The sequence below is a fragment of the Rhinopithecus roxellana genome, chromosome 20 (genome assembly GCF_007565055.1).
Source record: "Rhinopithecus roxellana isolate Shanxi Qingling chromosome 20, ASM756505v1, whole genome shotgun sequence".
Taxonomy (NCBI): domain Eukaryota; kingdom Metazoa; phylum Chordata; class Mammalia; order Primates; family Cercopithecidae; genus Rhinopithecus; species Rhinopithecus roxellana.
Genome location: NC_044568.1, coordinates 24,450,903 through 24,465,224, shown reverse-complemented (window position 1 = coordinate 24,465,224; position 14,322 = coordinate 24,450,903). Strand labels below are relative to the sequence as shown.

The window sequence follows — 14,322 nt, the reverse complement described above, 5'->3', positions numbered from 1 at the left end:
CTGGGAGCCCCTGAAGCCCAGTAACTCGCTGGGGCCTTGGGAAGGGGGCGGGCCCGGGACCACGAACACCGCCCCCTCAGCCCTGCCTGGCTTCGCTCCCAGTGGCTTCGGGGTCGCGCCGCCGCGGAGACTGACAAGAAGCTCCCCGCTTTCGTAAGAGCGTGCGCGCGCCCGAGGACGTACGTCATCGGTGTCGGCTCCCGCCGGCTGGGCGGCCGGTGGCTGGTGTAGCAGAGCGGGAGCGGCTGGCGGCAAGAAGGGCGAACAGGTGGGGGCACCACACGCGGACGGACCCCCCCACCAAAGGCCGGGAGGAGGCGCGCGACGTGACCTTTCCTGATCTTTCGGAGAACCCTCCACTCCATTGTCTCCTGGCCCCACCCTCCATTGGACACGCCCTTCGCCTTGTTCCCCACCGCTTATTGGCTGCAGGTCACGCCCCTCCTCAATTTCTGGTTCCCCATTGGCTCTTCACCTTGTCCTCTCCCGGGGCTTCTTATCCGCACAGGCCACACCCTCTCATTTGTCACCAGACCCCGCCTTTAGTAGTCGGGGGCTCCTCCCCCATCCATCCTTCATTCATTATGCACCTAGTGCTGGGTGCTTGGTACAGGGGGTTGAATCAGACCCCGTTCCTGCCTTCGGGGAGTTCAGGGGATGGTGAGAACACGGACCTAGGCTCCGACAGTGACAGCTCTGAGTAAAGAAGTCGCCGAAGCAGTGGGACACTAGACGCGGGGAAGGCTTCCTGGAGGAAGTGAGGCCTAAACTGAGCCTTGAAGAATGGTTGAGTTTGCTCCAGGAATATATTGCAAAGGCATTCTTGGCGGAAGGACCTGAGACGTGAAAGAAACAGGCGTATTCTGGTAATTTCGAGGAGGTATGTCGAATGAAAGAAGGGGAGATGGAGGGGACTGGGCCAGGCAGAAGCCTGTAAAGGGGTGAAGAGTCCAAAAAAGTGTACAGTTAGTTAAAGGGAGTGAAACCTGGGACCTGAAGTCTTTTCAAGCAGCTGGTCATTAGGCAGGGTAGAGGGGAGTGGAGAGGGGGAAGATGAGGTCTAGATAGGGAAGCAAAGTGCAGGGAAGGAATAATTCTAGTTTTGAAAGAAGGGCTCTTGGATTCATTTATTTATTGAGCAACTGCTGCGGGCCAGGCACTGTTCTGGGTTCTGGGGACATAGCTGTGAATGTTGGAAAGGATAAAACAGATAACTATCAATATACCTATCATTCAAATATAAAGTGTACTGAAGTGATGGTGATGACTGCTAGAGAGAACAATAATTTGGGGAAGGGAAGATAGTGGAGAGGGGAGAGGAGGTTTACTACTTTATAGAGGGTGTGTTAGAGAGGCTTTTCTAATAACATGGTATTGATGCAGAGATTTGAGGAAAGTGAGAAAGTGACCCATGCTATTATATAGGGGGAGGAACATCCCAGACAGAGGACATATTCTGTTTGATATGCCTGTTAAACATTCAAGTGACAACAGCGCACTGAAGCTGGACATGATGGCATGTGCCTTTGGTTCCAGCTACTTGGAAAGCTGAGGTGGGAAGATCGCTTGAGGCCAGGAATTCAAGACCAGCCTGGGCAAATAGACACTATGTCAAATTGCACCGAAATTGGCAACACTGGTCTAAAGTTTTTATGGAAGAAGTCTGAGCTACTGTATTTAAAACCACGAGAGTGGATGAGAACACCTAGGGAGTGAACATAAATGGAGAAGTTTCCATAGACAAGTCCTGGAGCGTTACAGTGTTAAGAGGTCAGGGAGATAGGGATGACCAGCAAAGTAGGAGGATAACTAAGTTTGAGTGTCTTTGGAAAACCAAGTGGACAGCATGTTTCCAGGATGCAGTGATTTTTTTTTTTTTTTTTTTTTTTTGAGACAGAGTTTCGCTGTGGTTGCCCAGGCTGGAGTGCAGTGGTGCAATCTTGGCTCACTGCAACCTCCGCCTCCCAGGTTCAAGCGATTCTCTTACCTCAGCCTCCCGAGTAGTTAGGATTACAGACATGTGCTACCATGCCCAGCTAATTTTGTATTTTTAGTAGAGACAGGGTCTCTCCATGTTGGTCATGCTGGTCTCAAACTCCCAACCTCAGGTGACCCGCCCACCTCAGCCTCCCAAAGTGCTGGGATTACAGGTGTGAGCCACCCTGCCTGGCCTCCAGGATGCAGTGATTAACTGTATCTGGTGCTGATCAATATGAAGGTCATTGCTGGTCATTGGTGACCTTGATTAGATCAATTTGGATGGAGTGCCAGGAGCAAAAGGCTAATTGGAGTGTATTTAAGAGAGAACAGGAAAGAAGGAACTGCAGACTGGGTATAGATGACTCAGGTATGTGCTGCAATAGCAGCAGATAGAGGAAGATGCAATGGGGCTGTAGCTGGAGGAGTGTGGGTTCTAGTGAGGGTTTTGTTTTGTTTTTTAAGATGGAGAAATAACAGCATGTGTTTATGCTGATGGAAAGACTCCAGTAGAGAGGAAGAGATTGATGATGTAGGAAGTGATGGAAGTGAGTCGCTGAGCAGGCAAGGAAGGTCAGCAGCTGGAGCTTCTCCAGGCAGTCTCTGGGGAGAGACAGGATTGGATTGAGTCCTGGAACAGAGTCCGGGTGAGCGCCCTGACACTGGCTTTGGATGACCACTGGAAAGATTCCTCAGATAAGGGACAAGCCAGGGATTGGCTTGGATTTGCTGAAGCTTCCTTCTGTTCCCCAAAAGCAGATTCTAACTTGGATTTCAACAGATAGCTCAGAGGAGAGAAGGCATTCTGGGGGGTACTGGTATAAGCATGGGGCCCTCAGACATTGAAACTGACTGAGGCCAAATGGGCAGGATGATGTGGGTAAAGCCAGGTGGGTGGGCAGGGGTGGCACTGAGAAGATGCCATAGGCAGAAGGCAGCCCCTGAGGCTTTCTCACCTACCTAATCTGCCCAGGCAGCTGAAGCCGCACTGTGTCACCTCCCAGATTAAGTGAGTGCTGAGTACAGAGGTTAGAATCACAATAAGGGGCTCAGTCCTTGCCTTCAGGAACTCAGGCTGAAAGGATTCCAGTAACCACTATCTAGGTGGGTGTTTAAAACTCTTGCTCTCGGCCGGGCGCAGGTGGCTCAAGCCTGTAATCCCAGCACTTTGGGAGGCCAAGACGGGCGGATCACGAGGTCAGGAGATCGAGACCATCCTGGCTAACACGGTGAAACCCCGTCTCTACTAAAAAATACAAAAAACTAGCTGGGCGAGGTGGCGGGCGCCTGTAGTCCCAGCTACTCGGGAGGCTGAGGCAGGAGAATGGCGTAAACCCGGGAGGCGGAGCTTGCAGTGAGCTGAGATCCGGCCACTGCATTCCAGCCCGGGCGACAGAGCGAGACTCTGTCTCAAAAAAAAAAAAAAAAAAAACAACTCTTGCTTTCAGCTGGGTGCGGTGGTTCATGCGTTTAATTCCAGCACTTTGGGAGGCTGAGGCGGGAGGACTACTTGAGGCCAGGAGTTGGAGGCTGCAATGAGCTACGATCATTGCACTACACTCCACCTTGGGTGACAGAGCGAGACCCCGTCTCAAAGAGCAAAAACAAAAACAAAAGTGCTTTCCCCTGGCCTAGCATACTCAGGTGAGTCTGCTGTAGGCAATGGAAGCTGCAGCCAATCAGACCCCTGGTAGCAGAGCCTGGGCCCACCAAGGGCCCAGCAGAGGCAATGCGGAGTACAGGGCCTGCTGGTCGTTTGGTCACACCCACTCATGCTGGTCTCCACATGCCCTTCTGTGTTCCCAGAGGTCGACAGTGTTGGGAGTTGGAGTGACCCGGCTGGATGTGACCCCCAAGACAGAATGGTGCTGGACTCCGGGGCTCAGGCATATGATCAGGCACCCCCCAGCCCGCCTACCAGTCCCCCATCCCTGCGCCATAGGCTGAAGCCCTCAGACCGAGATGGGCCACCACTGTACCCCTGGTCTCAGTCCCTGGCCTTGCCTCTGGCTCTGGCAGTCCCCCCAGCACTGCAGCCCCAGCCTGAGCAGCAGCCCTTCTCACAGATGCACCTGGGCCACCGTGGCCACATGCGTCGCAGTGAGAGCACCTACTCTGTAAATAGTACTGGCCGGCGGGGACGTGGCACCCTGGGACGGCCTCCACCTGGACGGGGACAGAACCCAGGCGGGGGCACCCTGCGGCCTGCAGCCTCCCTGCCTCACATTGCTAAAACTCAAAGGGATGCAGGCCATAGTGCCAGCAAGAACCCCTGCATGTTGGTGGCCCTGCGGCCAACCAATATGGACCGTGAGCGGGACAAGTTCTTCCAGTCCCATTACACCTACAATCCACAGTTCGAGTACCAGGAGCCCATGCCCACAGCTGTGTTGGAGAAGTACTGCGAGGCCTCTGGACAGTTCATCCATCAGGTCAGTCCAGCCTCCCCACCATACCCTGGCCCTGACCACCCAAGGGGCTTGTCCTGACCAGCCACTGTGGCCCCGTGTACAGGCAGTTGGCATCATTGAGGCTGTTCTGGAGAAGTTTGGAACCTATGAACACTTTGAGGCTGCCACCGGGGGGCAGCTGCTCACCAAGTGCCAGATATGGTCCATTGTGCGCAAATACATGCAGAAGGAGGGCTGCGTCGGGGAGGTGAGCTTGCCTGCAGAGCCCTTCCTCTACATGCCCCAAATCAGGGTGTCTTGTGGGTGATCCCAGGTCCAGCTCCACACATAACCCACCCCTGCCCCTGCCCCAGTGAGGTGGGAGCTGGTTCTGAGTAGAGGTGATGAAGGGCGGGTGCCCTGGCCAATTGTCTGGCCCTGCTGCCCTATGGCATCATTGGGTCCACCTGCACCCTGGCCCCAGGCTGGTGGCCATGGCTCAGAGCACTGCCACCTGCAGGTTGTGGTGCAGCTGAGTGAGGACCTGCTGTCCCAGGCAGTGATGATGGTGGAGAACAGCCGGCCCACATTGGCGATCAACCTGACCGGAGCCCGCCAGTACTGGTTGGAGGGCATGCTGCGGCATGAGATAGGTCAGGGTGTGGGTATCCGGGTGGATGGGTAGGCATGAAAGGGGTCTGGGAGCTGGGAGGAGTGGGAAGGAGGGGCCCCAATAACTCCCCCTTTTGTTTCTACCCCTTCCCTTCTGAGGTCAGGGCTTTCTCTTCCTGAGCATCCACCTCCGCCCTCTGGCTCACAGAGGTAGGCCAGAACATGCCTGCCCATGCTCTGGGCTCGCCCTTATCTCTTGGTCCTTTCGGGTATATTTTTCTCTCTTCGCTTCCTCTCTGACTTCTCTCGACAGTGGGGGTAAGGCTGGTGAGGCCCTGACAGGCCAGAAGGAGAAGCCTCAGGGTCCCACCAGGCCAGCCGCCACGCGGACCCTCCAGGGTGGATGGAAGGCCAGATCCTGGGAATGGACTTGGCTTGAGGACACACGGCACCTGGTTTAGGAGAGGACTGGCCAGGCTGGGCAGGAGGGTGCAGGGCACTCACCGCTATTCCTATCTGTCTGTCTCTCTTCCTCGAGAATCCTGTTGCTCTGGGCAAGAGGTGTTTTTTACCGGGTGCCTCAGCGTGACTGTTCAAGATGATGTGGGCACCCAGGATGTTGGGCAGGGTGGTATATGTATTCTTGTGCCCAGGAGGGCTGGGGGCAATGTCAGTTCGGGAGAGTTCGTGCACGTGTGTGGGTGCGTGGGTGCAGGGTGGGGGGCGGATGGGTGGGAGAGGATTCATCATGTATGTGAGCCTCTGTGGATCCTTGGGTGCGAGTCCACCGGAGGAGGAGCTTCACGCTGCCTGGGGCTGGGAGAGCTTCTGTGCGAGCCTGAGTTTGGGAGCATGAGGATGGAAGTGTCGCGGCCAGAGCCCCGCCAGGTGGAGCGGGGCCAGGACTGGGCTCACAGGCTGGTCCCTGAACGCCCCACCCAGCGCCGCCTCCCCTCGCCTTCCCCGCAGGCACCCATTACCTGCGGGGCGTGAACAACGCGCGCCAGCCGTGGCACAATGCGGAGGGCCGGCTGCGGTACGGGCTGCGGCCGGCGAACCCCACGGAGGAGGGCCTGGCCAGCCTACACAGCGTGCTGTTCCGCAAGCAGCCGTTCTTGTGGCGCGCTGCGCTGCTCTACTACACGATCCACCGCGCCGCGCGCATGTCCTTCCGTCAGCTCTTCCAGGACCTGGCGCGCTACGTGCAGGACGCCGACGTGCGCTGGGAGTACTGCGTGCGCGCCAAGCGCGGCCAGACCGACACCTCGCTGCCAGGTGGGCGCCAGCGCGGGGGAGGTGCTTAGAGCAGGGTGGGGGCTGGGAGGGGGCGGGGCTTCGGTCGAGGGGGTCTCACCGCCTTCCTGCGCTCCCAGGTTGTTTCAGCAAGGACCAGGTGTACCTGGACGGCATCGTGCGCATTCTGAGACATCGCCAAACCATCGATTTCCCGCTGCTGACCTCACTGGGCAAGGTGAGGGGCTGTGGACCTTCAGAGGTTCCGGCCAGCTCCCTGCCTCGCTGTAGAATTCCCTGAGCCTCGGATTGGTGCTAGACCGAGGGCTGGGTGCCAGGCCTCTGGTGGTGGGGGGAGTGTGGGTGGAAGTGAGAACAGGAGATGAAATGACTGGCAGCAAGACCAGGTGCTTAACGAGGCTGCAGGTGTATGTAAATACTGCATCTCAAAGGAGGTGAGCATTCCAGGCCAAGGGAGCCATCAGGGGAAGGCCAGGGGAAGGAGGAATGGCCAGGGAGCAACTCCCTGGCACTGGCATTTGTGCCAGGCCGAGGAAAGCAGACTTCATCTGAAGCAACGGGGAGTGGGAGGAGCTTTAAGCAGAGGAGTGACACTGATATTTGCTTCAGAAGGCTCCTTCTGGACGTCATATGGGAGGTGGATTGGAGAGAGGACTAGGGAAGGGAGTGCAGGGGCACAGAGGAGGCCTTTCCTGTCACTCCTGCAGAAGGGATGGTGGTCTGGCCTAACCAGGCAGTGGCCATTGGGTTGGAGATGAAGGGACGAGCTGGAGAGCTCTTCAGAGAGGGGAATCCTTTTAACTCAGTGGCTACCATGATGGGAGGGTGAGAGTCCAAGCCCCCTCCCTGGAATCTGACCTGGGTGACTATGAAGAGGGTGGAGCTGGCATAAGCCGGCACTCAGGAGTTGACTGTTGGACATGAGGCCACCCTGAAGGCTATCCAGGGGAAGACATTAAAGAAGCAGTTGGATGTCCATGTTTGGAGGTGAGGGGAGAGGCTGGGCTAGAGAGAGAAGTGGGGTTGTAGGGCATCTATGACAAAAAGAAACTATTAAGAGAAAGAGCAAAGACCAAGGATTGAGTCTAGAGGTATAAAACGTTGTAGCTAATTGTGGATCAGGAGGGGAGTCCTGGAGCAAAGGGCAGTGAGCCATAAGCAGTGGGCTGGAACCCGCTACCTAAAAGCCAGGGGCCACTGCTTATGCCTGATGCCCAGCTTCCTCCTGCAGGTATCCTATGAGGATGTGGACCACCTGCGGCCCCATGGGGTGCTGGATAATACCCGGGTGCCCCACTTCATGCAGGACTTGGCACGCTACCGGCAGCAGCTGGAGCACATCATGGCCACCAACCGGCTGGATGAGGCAGAGCTGGGTCGCCTGCTACCCGACTGATGTCCGTTGAGGGCTGCAGACAGAGGCCCTGGACAGAAGCTCCAGATAGGCCCCCAGAACATGAAGCTGTTTGCTCCATGCTTCCACGGCCTGGGTGTTTATTGGGGGTGTTGGGAGGGCAGGAGCATTCCTTGAGGAGGAGTGGCAACATCAAAGGGTTTGTGTCCCTTGCTAGCCTCCCTGGGGCCTGGGGACCTGCAACAGCATGTCTGGCAAACTGAGTCCCCCTCCTGCCTCCAGCTCTCTGTTGAGCAGAGGGAAGGCATGGGGACAGGAAGGGAGCTGAGCATTGATGGGGATGGGGGTGGTTTGGGAATAGAAACTTGTTCTTGCATGAGACGGCTTGGTTGTCCCGGTACTCCAGTCTCCCTCCCTCACCTGGCCCCTTGGTGCTCTTTCAGCAGTCGTGCTGTCTACCTCTCACTGGGTCCTGGTAGGGGTTGGGATCTCTTCTCCCGGGGTGATTGATGGCCTGAGCCTGGGGTCCTGGTAGTAGAGACCCAGCTGGTCTGGGGTCTGCTTTCTGACATTTTGCCTCTGTCACTGGTCATGTATTTATTCCATATTTATATGGTCTACTTCCTGTGACTGGGAGCAGCAGCTCCTGAAGGTTTTGTGGGCAGGGGAACAGGACATTCCTTCCTAGAAGGCACCAATTTTCCCAGCCCCACTCCCATTACACACACACACACACACATACAGTGATTCAGGCCTTGAGAGTCAAGCCCAAGAGCTCCCTTGGCCCTGTCCCCACTCCCTCCACTGGCCTCTGCTGTTCCTGTCCTTGCTCACACCCTTACATCTGGTCTCTGGCAGAGGTTGGCATAGCCTAGGAGCAGCTGCAATTGCGCCTGAGGGACAGGCCCTAGAGTTTGGTGGCCCAAGTCCTGAACCCCTCTTGGACCAGGTGAGGTGCAGAGGTGGTTGCTGCTTCCAGTTTCCCTTCAGACTTAGCTGTATGAGCCCCACTCCTATCCTTTGGCCTTAGTTTTCCCATCTGTAAAACTCAGAAACACAGTTGGAAAGTCCTTGTTCATTTAGTCAGTGAATATATTATAATATGTATAGAGCTCCTTTTGTGTAAGTTACTGGTCAGAGTCCTCACTGAGCTCCCAGTCCAGAGGGAAGCCAGACAATTAAAACAGTAATGACAATGATGTGTGTGGCCTCTGTCTACCCAAGGTCCCTTTCTGCTCCCCTCTTCTAATCTCACTTCCCAAGGCTGTGAGCTCTAAGCCCTCCCTACGTGGAGAAAAGTCACCCTCCCCTTGCTCCATGTTCAGCTCAGGGACTTGCATGGGGTTAAGCTGGTACCTACACAGGCTGCCAAGTGGCTCATGAGGGGAAATGGGTTGTGTATGCGGGCATGAGGGTCAGGTCCTTGTCCCAGTAGGGGGATTGGTCTGGGATCTCCAGGGTGCAGCCTGGACTCCTAAGGGCAGATTAGGGCTGAGGACTGGATGATGCTTGTGGTGGGCTTGGGGCTGCCCAGGTCCCTGGGACTCAGAGGTACCCACCCTCCGTTCCTGGGCAAACAGCCAGAATTGTGGAGAGAGCCCAGGTCCCAGTGGACCCTCTGGAGTTTATTCACTTCCAGCAGTACTGGGCTGGACTGAGCCTTGGTGGCATCCGATTCGGCTCCAGCAGCATCCCAGGTCCTATCCAGCATGGGCGGGGCACAGCCAGTCAGAGTTCTGGCCTTCAGGAATCTAGAGATGACGGGAACAGTGGTCAAAGAGTTGGGGTCCCGCATCCACTTCCCAGGCCATGTCCCTCCCGCCAAGCCGGCTCAGGGTTTGGGCGGCCTCACACCTTCCGACTCGTCCCCTTCCTCGAAGTCGGGCTCAGGTTCTGGGTCCGGTTCTGGCTCCAGTTCCGGCTCTGGTTCTGCTTCAGGCTCGGGTTCCAGCTCTGGCTCTGGCTCCAGTTCAGCCTCTTCAGAGGCCTCTGCTTCCAGCTCTGGCTCTGGTTCCTCTGGGGTCCCGGATTGCACCGCCTCGCAGCCCTCGAGGCCCCCGGCCTCGTCGGAGTCTGAAGCTCTAGGCAACCCGGGGCATGTGGTCCCCGAGCCGGGTGCCTCCGGCGTCCAGTGGCCTGGGCATGGAGGGTCATAGCTGCGGTCCCGGTAGCCTGGGGCGGAAGTGGGAGTGACTGAGGCTCAATTTACCCCTGCGAGGTTTCACACTCTCCTACTTCTAGGGGAGACGACAACCCCGCCCTCCCCGGGCCTTTGGTCCGCCCCAGCCCCGTCCCCGCTCTGCCCTAGGCCCCGCCCCGAGCACTCACCCGGACCCACGTGCTGCCAGTCCCAGGCGGGGTCAGGCGCGCCCGCGGTACGCTGGGCACAGCGCAGCAGCTCCTGGCAGGCGGCCTCGCCCTTGCCCTGCACCAGCAGCAGTAGGCGGCGCACCCTGCGCTCGGCATCAGGCAGTGCATCCAATGCCTCGTACTCTGGCCCGGTGAGCACGCCTCGCGCCAACAGCGCGTCCAACAGCAGCCCCGAGTCTGCCTGCAATGTTTCGACCAGGCGTTTCCTCTCGCGGTCTATAGTCTCCGACGGCCGCTCCTGCGCATTGCCCATTGTCGGGGCTGCATGGGGAAAGGGGAGAGAAGTAATGGGGGGCTGCCCTCCCCCCTGCCCTCGCCGCCTGTGACCTCTCTCTCATTGCCCCCAGTGAACACCCGGGCTGGGGTCTAAGTTCACCTTGATCCCAGCCGCCAGTCGTCTCTGCAAGCACAGAACCTGGAGGCCAACACAGGGAACTCAGTGTCCTCCTGCCTCTCCAGACACTTCTGTCCTGTCTCCTCCTCAGGCTCCTCCTTCTGTCCCCAAACGTCAGCTGTGAATCTCCTCTCCTCCCCTGCCTTTCCCAGGACTCTGTCTACTCTCTGAGTGCCCTCCCCAACCAGGACCTCCTGAGCTCCAGCCCTGGCAAATCAGAGGCGGGTTCAGACCCCGTTTATCCAAACTAAGGTCTTTCTCTCAAATCTGCTTCACCACCTAACCAGGCAGAAAAACCTAGGATTGATGCTGATACTCCACACCCAGCTTGCAGACAAGTCCTTTCCAGTCTGACTGCCGAATATTTCTCTCACTATCCTCACTACTTACTAAGTCCAGCCTCCTGCCTCCTGCTTTGGCCCTGCAGAACCCAGGACTAGAGCTCCCTGCTTCCATACTCTACCCTCCAGTCCCCTCTGCACCCAGAGCACAAAGTGCTGAGAGCCTCCCTGCCTTTCTCCCCTTACCTTGACCCTGAGATCCAACTTTCCAGGACAAGCCCTGCCTCTACACCCTCCCACCAACACCACCACCATAATGCAACCCCAATGTGGTCTCATGGCCCATCCTGGTCCCCTGATTCCTGAGCAGAGATACCAGAATCTTCTTCAGGCCTAGCTCTGACTGAGATCTCTTGACATCACCTGAGACCCACCTGTCTCCCTGCTGAAGCCCTAACTCCCAATGTGACTGTCTCCCTGCTGACCCACCTGGCTCCCTGTTGACCTCAGAATGACCTACAGACATTTGTTGTTTGATCTTAAAGTACTCAGGGCCTAGCTGACACAAGCTACCAACAAATACTTGCCAAACTTGGACTGATTTTCCTCCATGGATCCCCCTATTTTGAGAGACTTTTTTTTTTGTTTTTTTGAGATGGAGTTTTGCTGTTGCCCAGGTTGGAGTGCAGTGCGCAATCTCGGCTCACTGCAACCTCTGCCTCCTGGGCTCAAGTGATTCTCCTGCCTTAGCCTCCAGAGTAGCTGGGATTACATGCACATACCACCATGCCTGGCTAATTTTTGAATTTTTAGTAAAGACAGGGTTTCACCTTATTGGCCAGGCTGGTCTTCAAAAGATCCACCCGCCTTGGCCTCTCAAAGTGCTGGGATTACAGGTGTGAACCACCAAGCCCAACCTTTTTTTTTTTTTTTTTTAATTTTTGTTTTAAGAGGTGGAGTCTTGCTATATATTTTTTGTATTTATTTTTTTATTTTTTTTTAGTAGAGACGGGGTTTCACTATGTTAGCCAGGCTGGTCTCAAACTCCTGACTTCGTGATCCACCTGCCTCGGGCTCCCAAAGTGCTGGGATTACAGCCGTGAGCCACCCGCCGGGCCTGGTCTTGCTATATTGACCAGGCTGGTCTCGAACTGCTGGCCTCAAGTGATACTCCCATCTCAGCCTCCCAAAGTGCTGGGATTACTCTTGAGAGACTATCTCTACCAACAGCAGCTATTATTAGGGAGAATTAATCTGCTCTATCCTTTTTTTTTTTTTTTTTTTTTTTTTTTGAGATAGAGTCTCACTCTGTTGCCCAGGCTGGAGTGCAGTGGCACATTCTCTCCTCACTGCAACCTCCGCCTCTTGGGTTCAAGCGATTCTCCTACCTCAACCTCCTAAGTAGCTGAGACTACAGGTGCCTGCCACCACGCTCAGCTAATTTTTTGTGTTTTTAGTAGAGACGGTGTTGGTGTTTCACAATGTTGGCTAGGCTGGTCTCGAACACCTGACCTTGTGATCCACCCACCTTGGCCTGCCAAAGTGTTGGGATTACAGACATGAGCCGCCGCACCCGGTTGCTTTGTCCATTTATTGCCAACCAAGGATTACGGCCCATTCCTGTGAGTGACTTTACCCAGCCAGCAAGACCCCCGGCATTAGGAGGCAAAGACATCAGGTCTTGGACCATGCCCTCCGCCCACCCCGACCCCCAGAAAACCTCCCCTCCTCCCCGCCTTGGCTTTGTTCACAAGGCATCTTCCCATCTCTTCTTCCTTTTGCTGTCCCTCCTCTGCCTCCTTCCCTGGCTCTAGGAGGCTGGACCTTCTCTGGGAGAGAGGATTTGGTCCTAGCTGCCATCCTGCCTCCCAGGTCTCTCTCAGTACCCTCTGGTGTCACGCTATACCTCCCCCATCACACCCTGGCTCCCTCCCATTGAAGCCCTTCCCCTGGGCCACCAAGCTGAGACCAGGACTACCCCCTGCCCCTCTATCTCCCTTTATGTCCCATCTGTGATGAGCATTGCTTCACTTCTCAGTGAGTCTCCATTAGCCTTACCACCCCACCATCGTCACCTCATGTCCTGTAACAGTTCCTCTGAGCCCCTCTCACTCCCATTCCACTAGGCCCCATAGCACAGTGATTTTGACAACTCTCTGGGCTAGGATTCCTGTTCCCATTTTACAGATGAGGAAAGAGACAGGCTCAGAGATTCAGTGGTAAAACTAGAATCTTACTTGCTCCAGCCTGAACTATGAGGAACTTAACTATATTTTCCTGTCTAGCAGAATTCCATCCTAAATACCTAACTACCTCCCCCCGCCAACCCCACTGCCCATCAGAGAGAACCAAAAGTATCTGGTCTGGCTACTCTAGCCTCCTCCCACCACTCTGGACAGCCAGGCCCTTCCCAGCTTCCCTCCACCAGTCAGGGCTGGGAGAACTCACTATGCCCCTGGCACCTCGGAGCCTTTGCTGATGCTGATTGCTAAGATTGGAATCCTTTCCCCCTCCCTCCTCTCCATGAACCTATCCATCCTCCGAGACTCAAATGTTTCCTTGTCTACACCAACGTCTAAGTGTACCAAGGGCAGGTGGTTCCTTCTTCTGTGTACCCAGTGAACAACATAAGCCCTCACCACCACATTAACTGACATCACTGCACTGTGTACATGCAGATTATCTGCTTTCTTCAACTGAGGCTTCCTAAGAGTGTCCCTCCAATTGGTGGGCATAGGAAGGGAGAGGGGGACAGCACCTACTTGGGACAGACACAGGGAGGGTGCAGATTGGATTGCCCCCTCCTTCTCTCCAGCCTACCTTGTTTTCATGTTAGCCTCCTCCTCCTATGACCCCAAGGCCTGCCCTTTATCCTGTCTAGGGGTAGAGACTCCAGCTGGTCTGGGCCCTCCCTTTGAGGCTCTCAGAGCTCTCAATACCGAAGTTATTTAGCGGCCAGTCCTTCGAGGGTGACAGGTCTGATGCTTCCCAGAGAGCCACGTGGCGGGGTGTGGAGCTGGGTCCTAGCCCCCAACCCCACCTAGCTGCGCGGGCTCTTTGGCGGGGAAGCCAGGGTCTTGGGACACTGAAGAGCCTTTGCGCATGTACGACCACACGGATTCCCCGCCCCCCGCCTTACCTCCCAGAGCTTACCCAGTCCCAGAGCTTGAGAGTCCTGCGGCAGGGCGGGGCCCACAGACCTCACCCCGAGCGCCGCAGCGGGTGGCGGGGCGCTGATTCTGCCCAATCTCGGTTTCCCGTCCCTCCCACAGCCGGGAGTGGGGCTCTAGGTCTGGCCCGTTTTGGGCGGCCCCACTCACGGGTCGAGCCTCGGCGGGGCAGAAGATGACGGTGCAGAAAGGCCCGGGCAGGGTGGGGGTGGGTGCAGCAGCTGCGGCGGGGGCGGGGCGGCCAGGGCTGCTGGGAATAGGGAGGGTGAGGGTTCTTCCCCGGGCACTGGGAGCCACGCCGCGGAGGCCGCGCGCTGGCTGGGAACGTGCACGTAGTCAGCTTTCCCTCCCCACCCGGGGCGCACCAGGAGATGAGGCCGGGAGGGGGCAGTTCTGCCCAAGGCCCCACACATCCAGTGCCCACTCAGGGCCTGCCAATTTCCAGGTGCTTTCCATCTATCTTGTCATCGACCCCTCTTCTCTGCCTGTCACAGAGGAAGTTCAGAGAAGGGTACCAACT

At 56.5% G+C, this 14,322-nt stretch overlaps 2 protein-coding genes across 5 annotated transcripts; one reads left to right on the top strand and one right to left on the bottom strand.

Moving 5' to 3' along the window:
• Positions 1-572: 572 nt before the first annotated feature.
• On the top strand, positions 573-8,781 carry KIAA0895L (KIAA0895 like). 3 transcript variants are annotated; one of them, XM_010355135.2, is made up of 7 exons: positions 573-880; positions 3,784-4,409; positions 4,492-4,635; positions 4,888-5,020; positions 5,949-6,254; positions 6,353-6,450; positions 7,465-8,781. In XM_010355135.2, the coding sequence occupies exons 2-7, from the start codon at positions 3,840-3,842 to the stop codon at positions 7,627-7,629; spliced, it is 1,416 nt and encodes a 471-aa protein (XP_010353437.1). In that variant the 5' UTR covers positions 573-880; positions 3,784-3,839; the 3' UTR covers positions 7,630-8,781. The 3 variants fall into 3 exon arrangements, with proteins under 3 accessions (XP_010353437.1, XP_030780586.1, XP_030780587.1); XM_030924726.1 differs by lacking the exon at positions 573-880 and adding an exon at positions 2,497-2,624 and having other exon boundaries at positions 7,465-7,629; XM_030924727.1 differs by lacking the exon at positions 573-880 and adding an exon at positions 3,589-3,621 and having other exon boundaries at positions 7,465-7,629.
• On the bottom strand, positions 8,648-14,015 carry NOL3 (nucleolar protein 3). Of its 2 annotated transcripts, none has more exons than XM_010355133.2 (4): positions 13,786-14,015; positions 9,916-10,218; positions 9,442-9,759; positions 8,648-9,338 (listed from the first exon to the last, which is right to left on the bottom strand). In XM_010355133.2, exons 2-4 carry the CDS (start codon positions 10,208-10,210, stop codon positions 9,331-9,333), a joined length of 621 nt encoding a protein of 206 aa, XP_010353435.1. In that variant the 5' UTR covers positions 10,211-10,218; positions 13,786-14,015; the 3' UTR covers positions 8,648-9,330. The 2 variants fall into 2 exon arrangements, with proteins under 2 accessions (XP_010353435.1, XP_010353436.1); XM_010355134.2 differs by lacking the exon at positions 13,786-14,015 and adding an exon at positions 10,334-10,883.
• Between the last annotated feature and the right edge of the window lie 307 nt (positions 14,016-14,322).

Bases quoted from the DNA above. Each gene is read 5' to 3' on its own strand.
- KIAA0895L (XM_010355135.2), top strand. From the start codon at position 3,840: ATGGTGCTGGACTCCGGGGCTCAGGCATATGATCAGGCACCCCCCAGC. The intron at 6,255-6,352 runs GTGGGCGCCAGC...CTGCGCTCCCAG, and splicing joins GACCGACACCTCGCTGCCAG to GTTGTTTCAGCAAGGACCAG. The intron at 6,451-7,464 runs GTGAGGGGCTGT...TTCCTCCTGCAG, and splicing joins TGCTGACCTCACTGGGCAAG to GTATCCTATGAGGATGTGGA.
- NOL3 (XM_010355133.2), bottom strand. From the start codon at position 10,210: ATGGGCAATGCGCAGGAGCGGCCGTCGGAGACTATAGACCGCGAGAGG. The intron at 9,760-9,915 runs GTGAGTGCTCGG...CTTCCGCCCCAG, and splicing joins CTGGCAGCACGTGGGTCCGG to GCTACCGGGACCGCAGCTAT.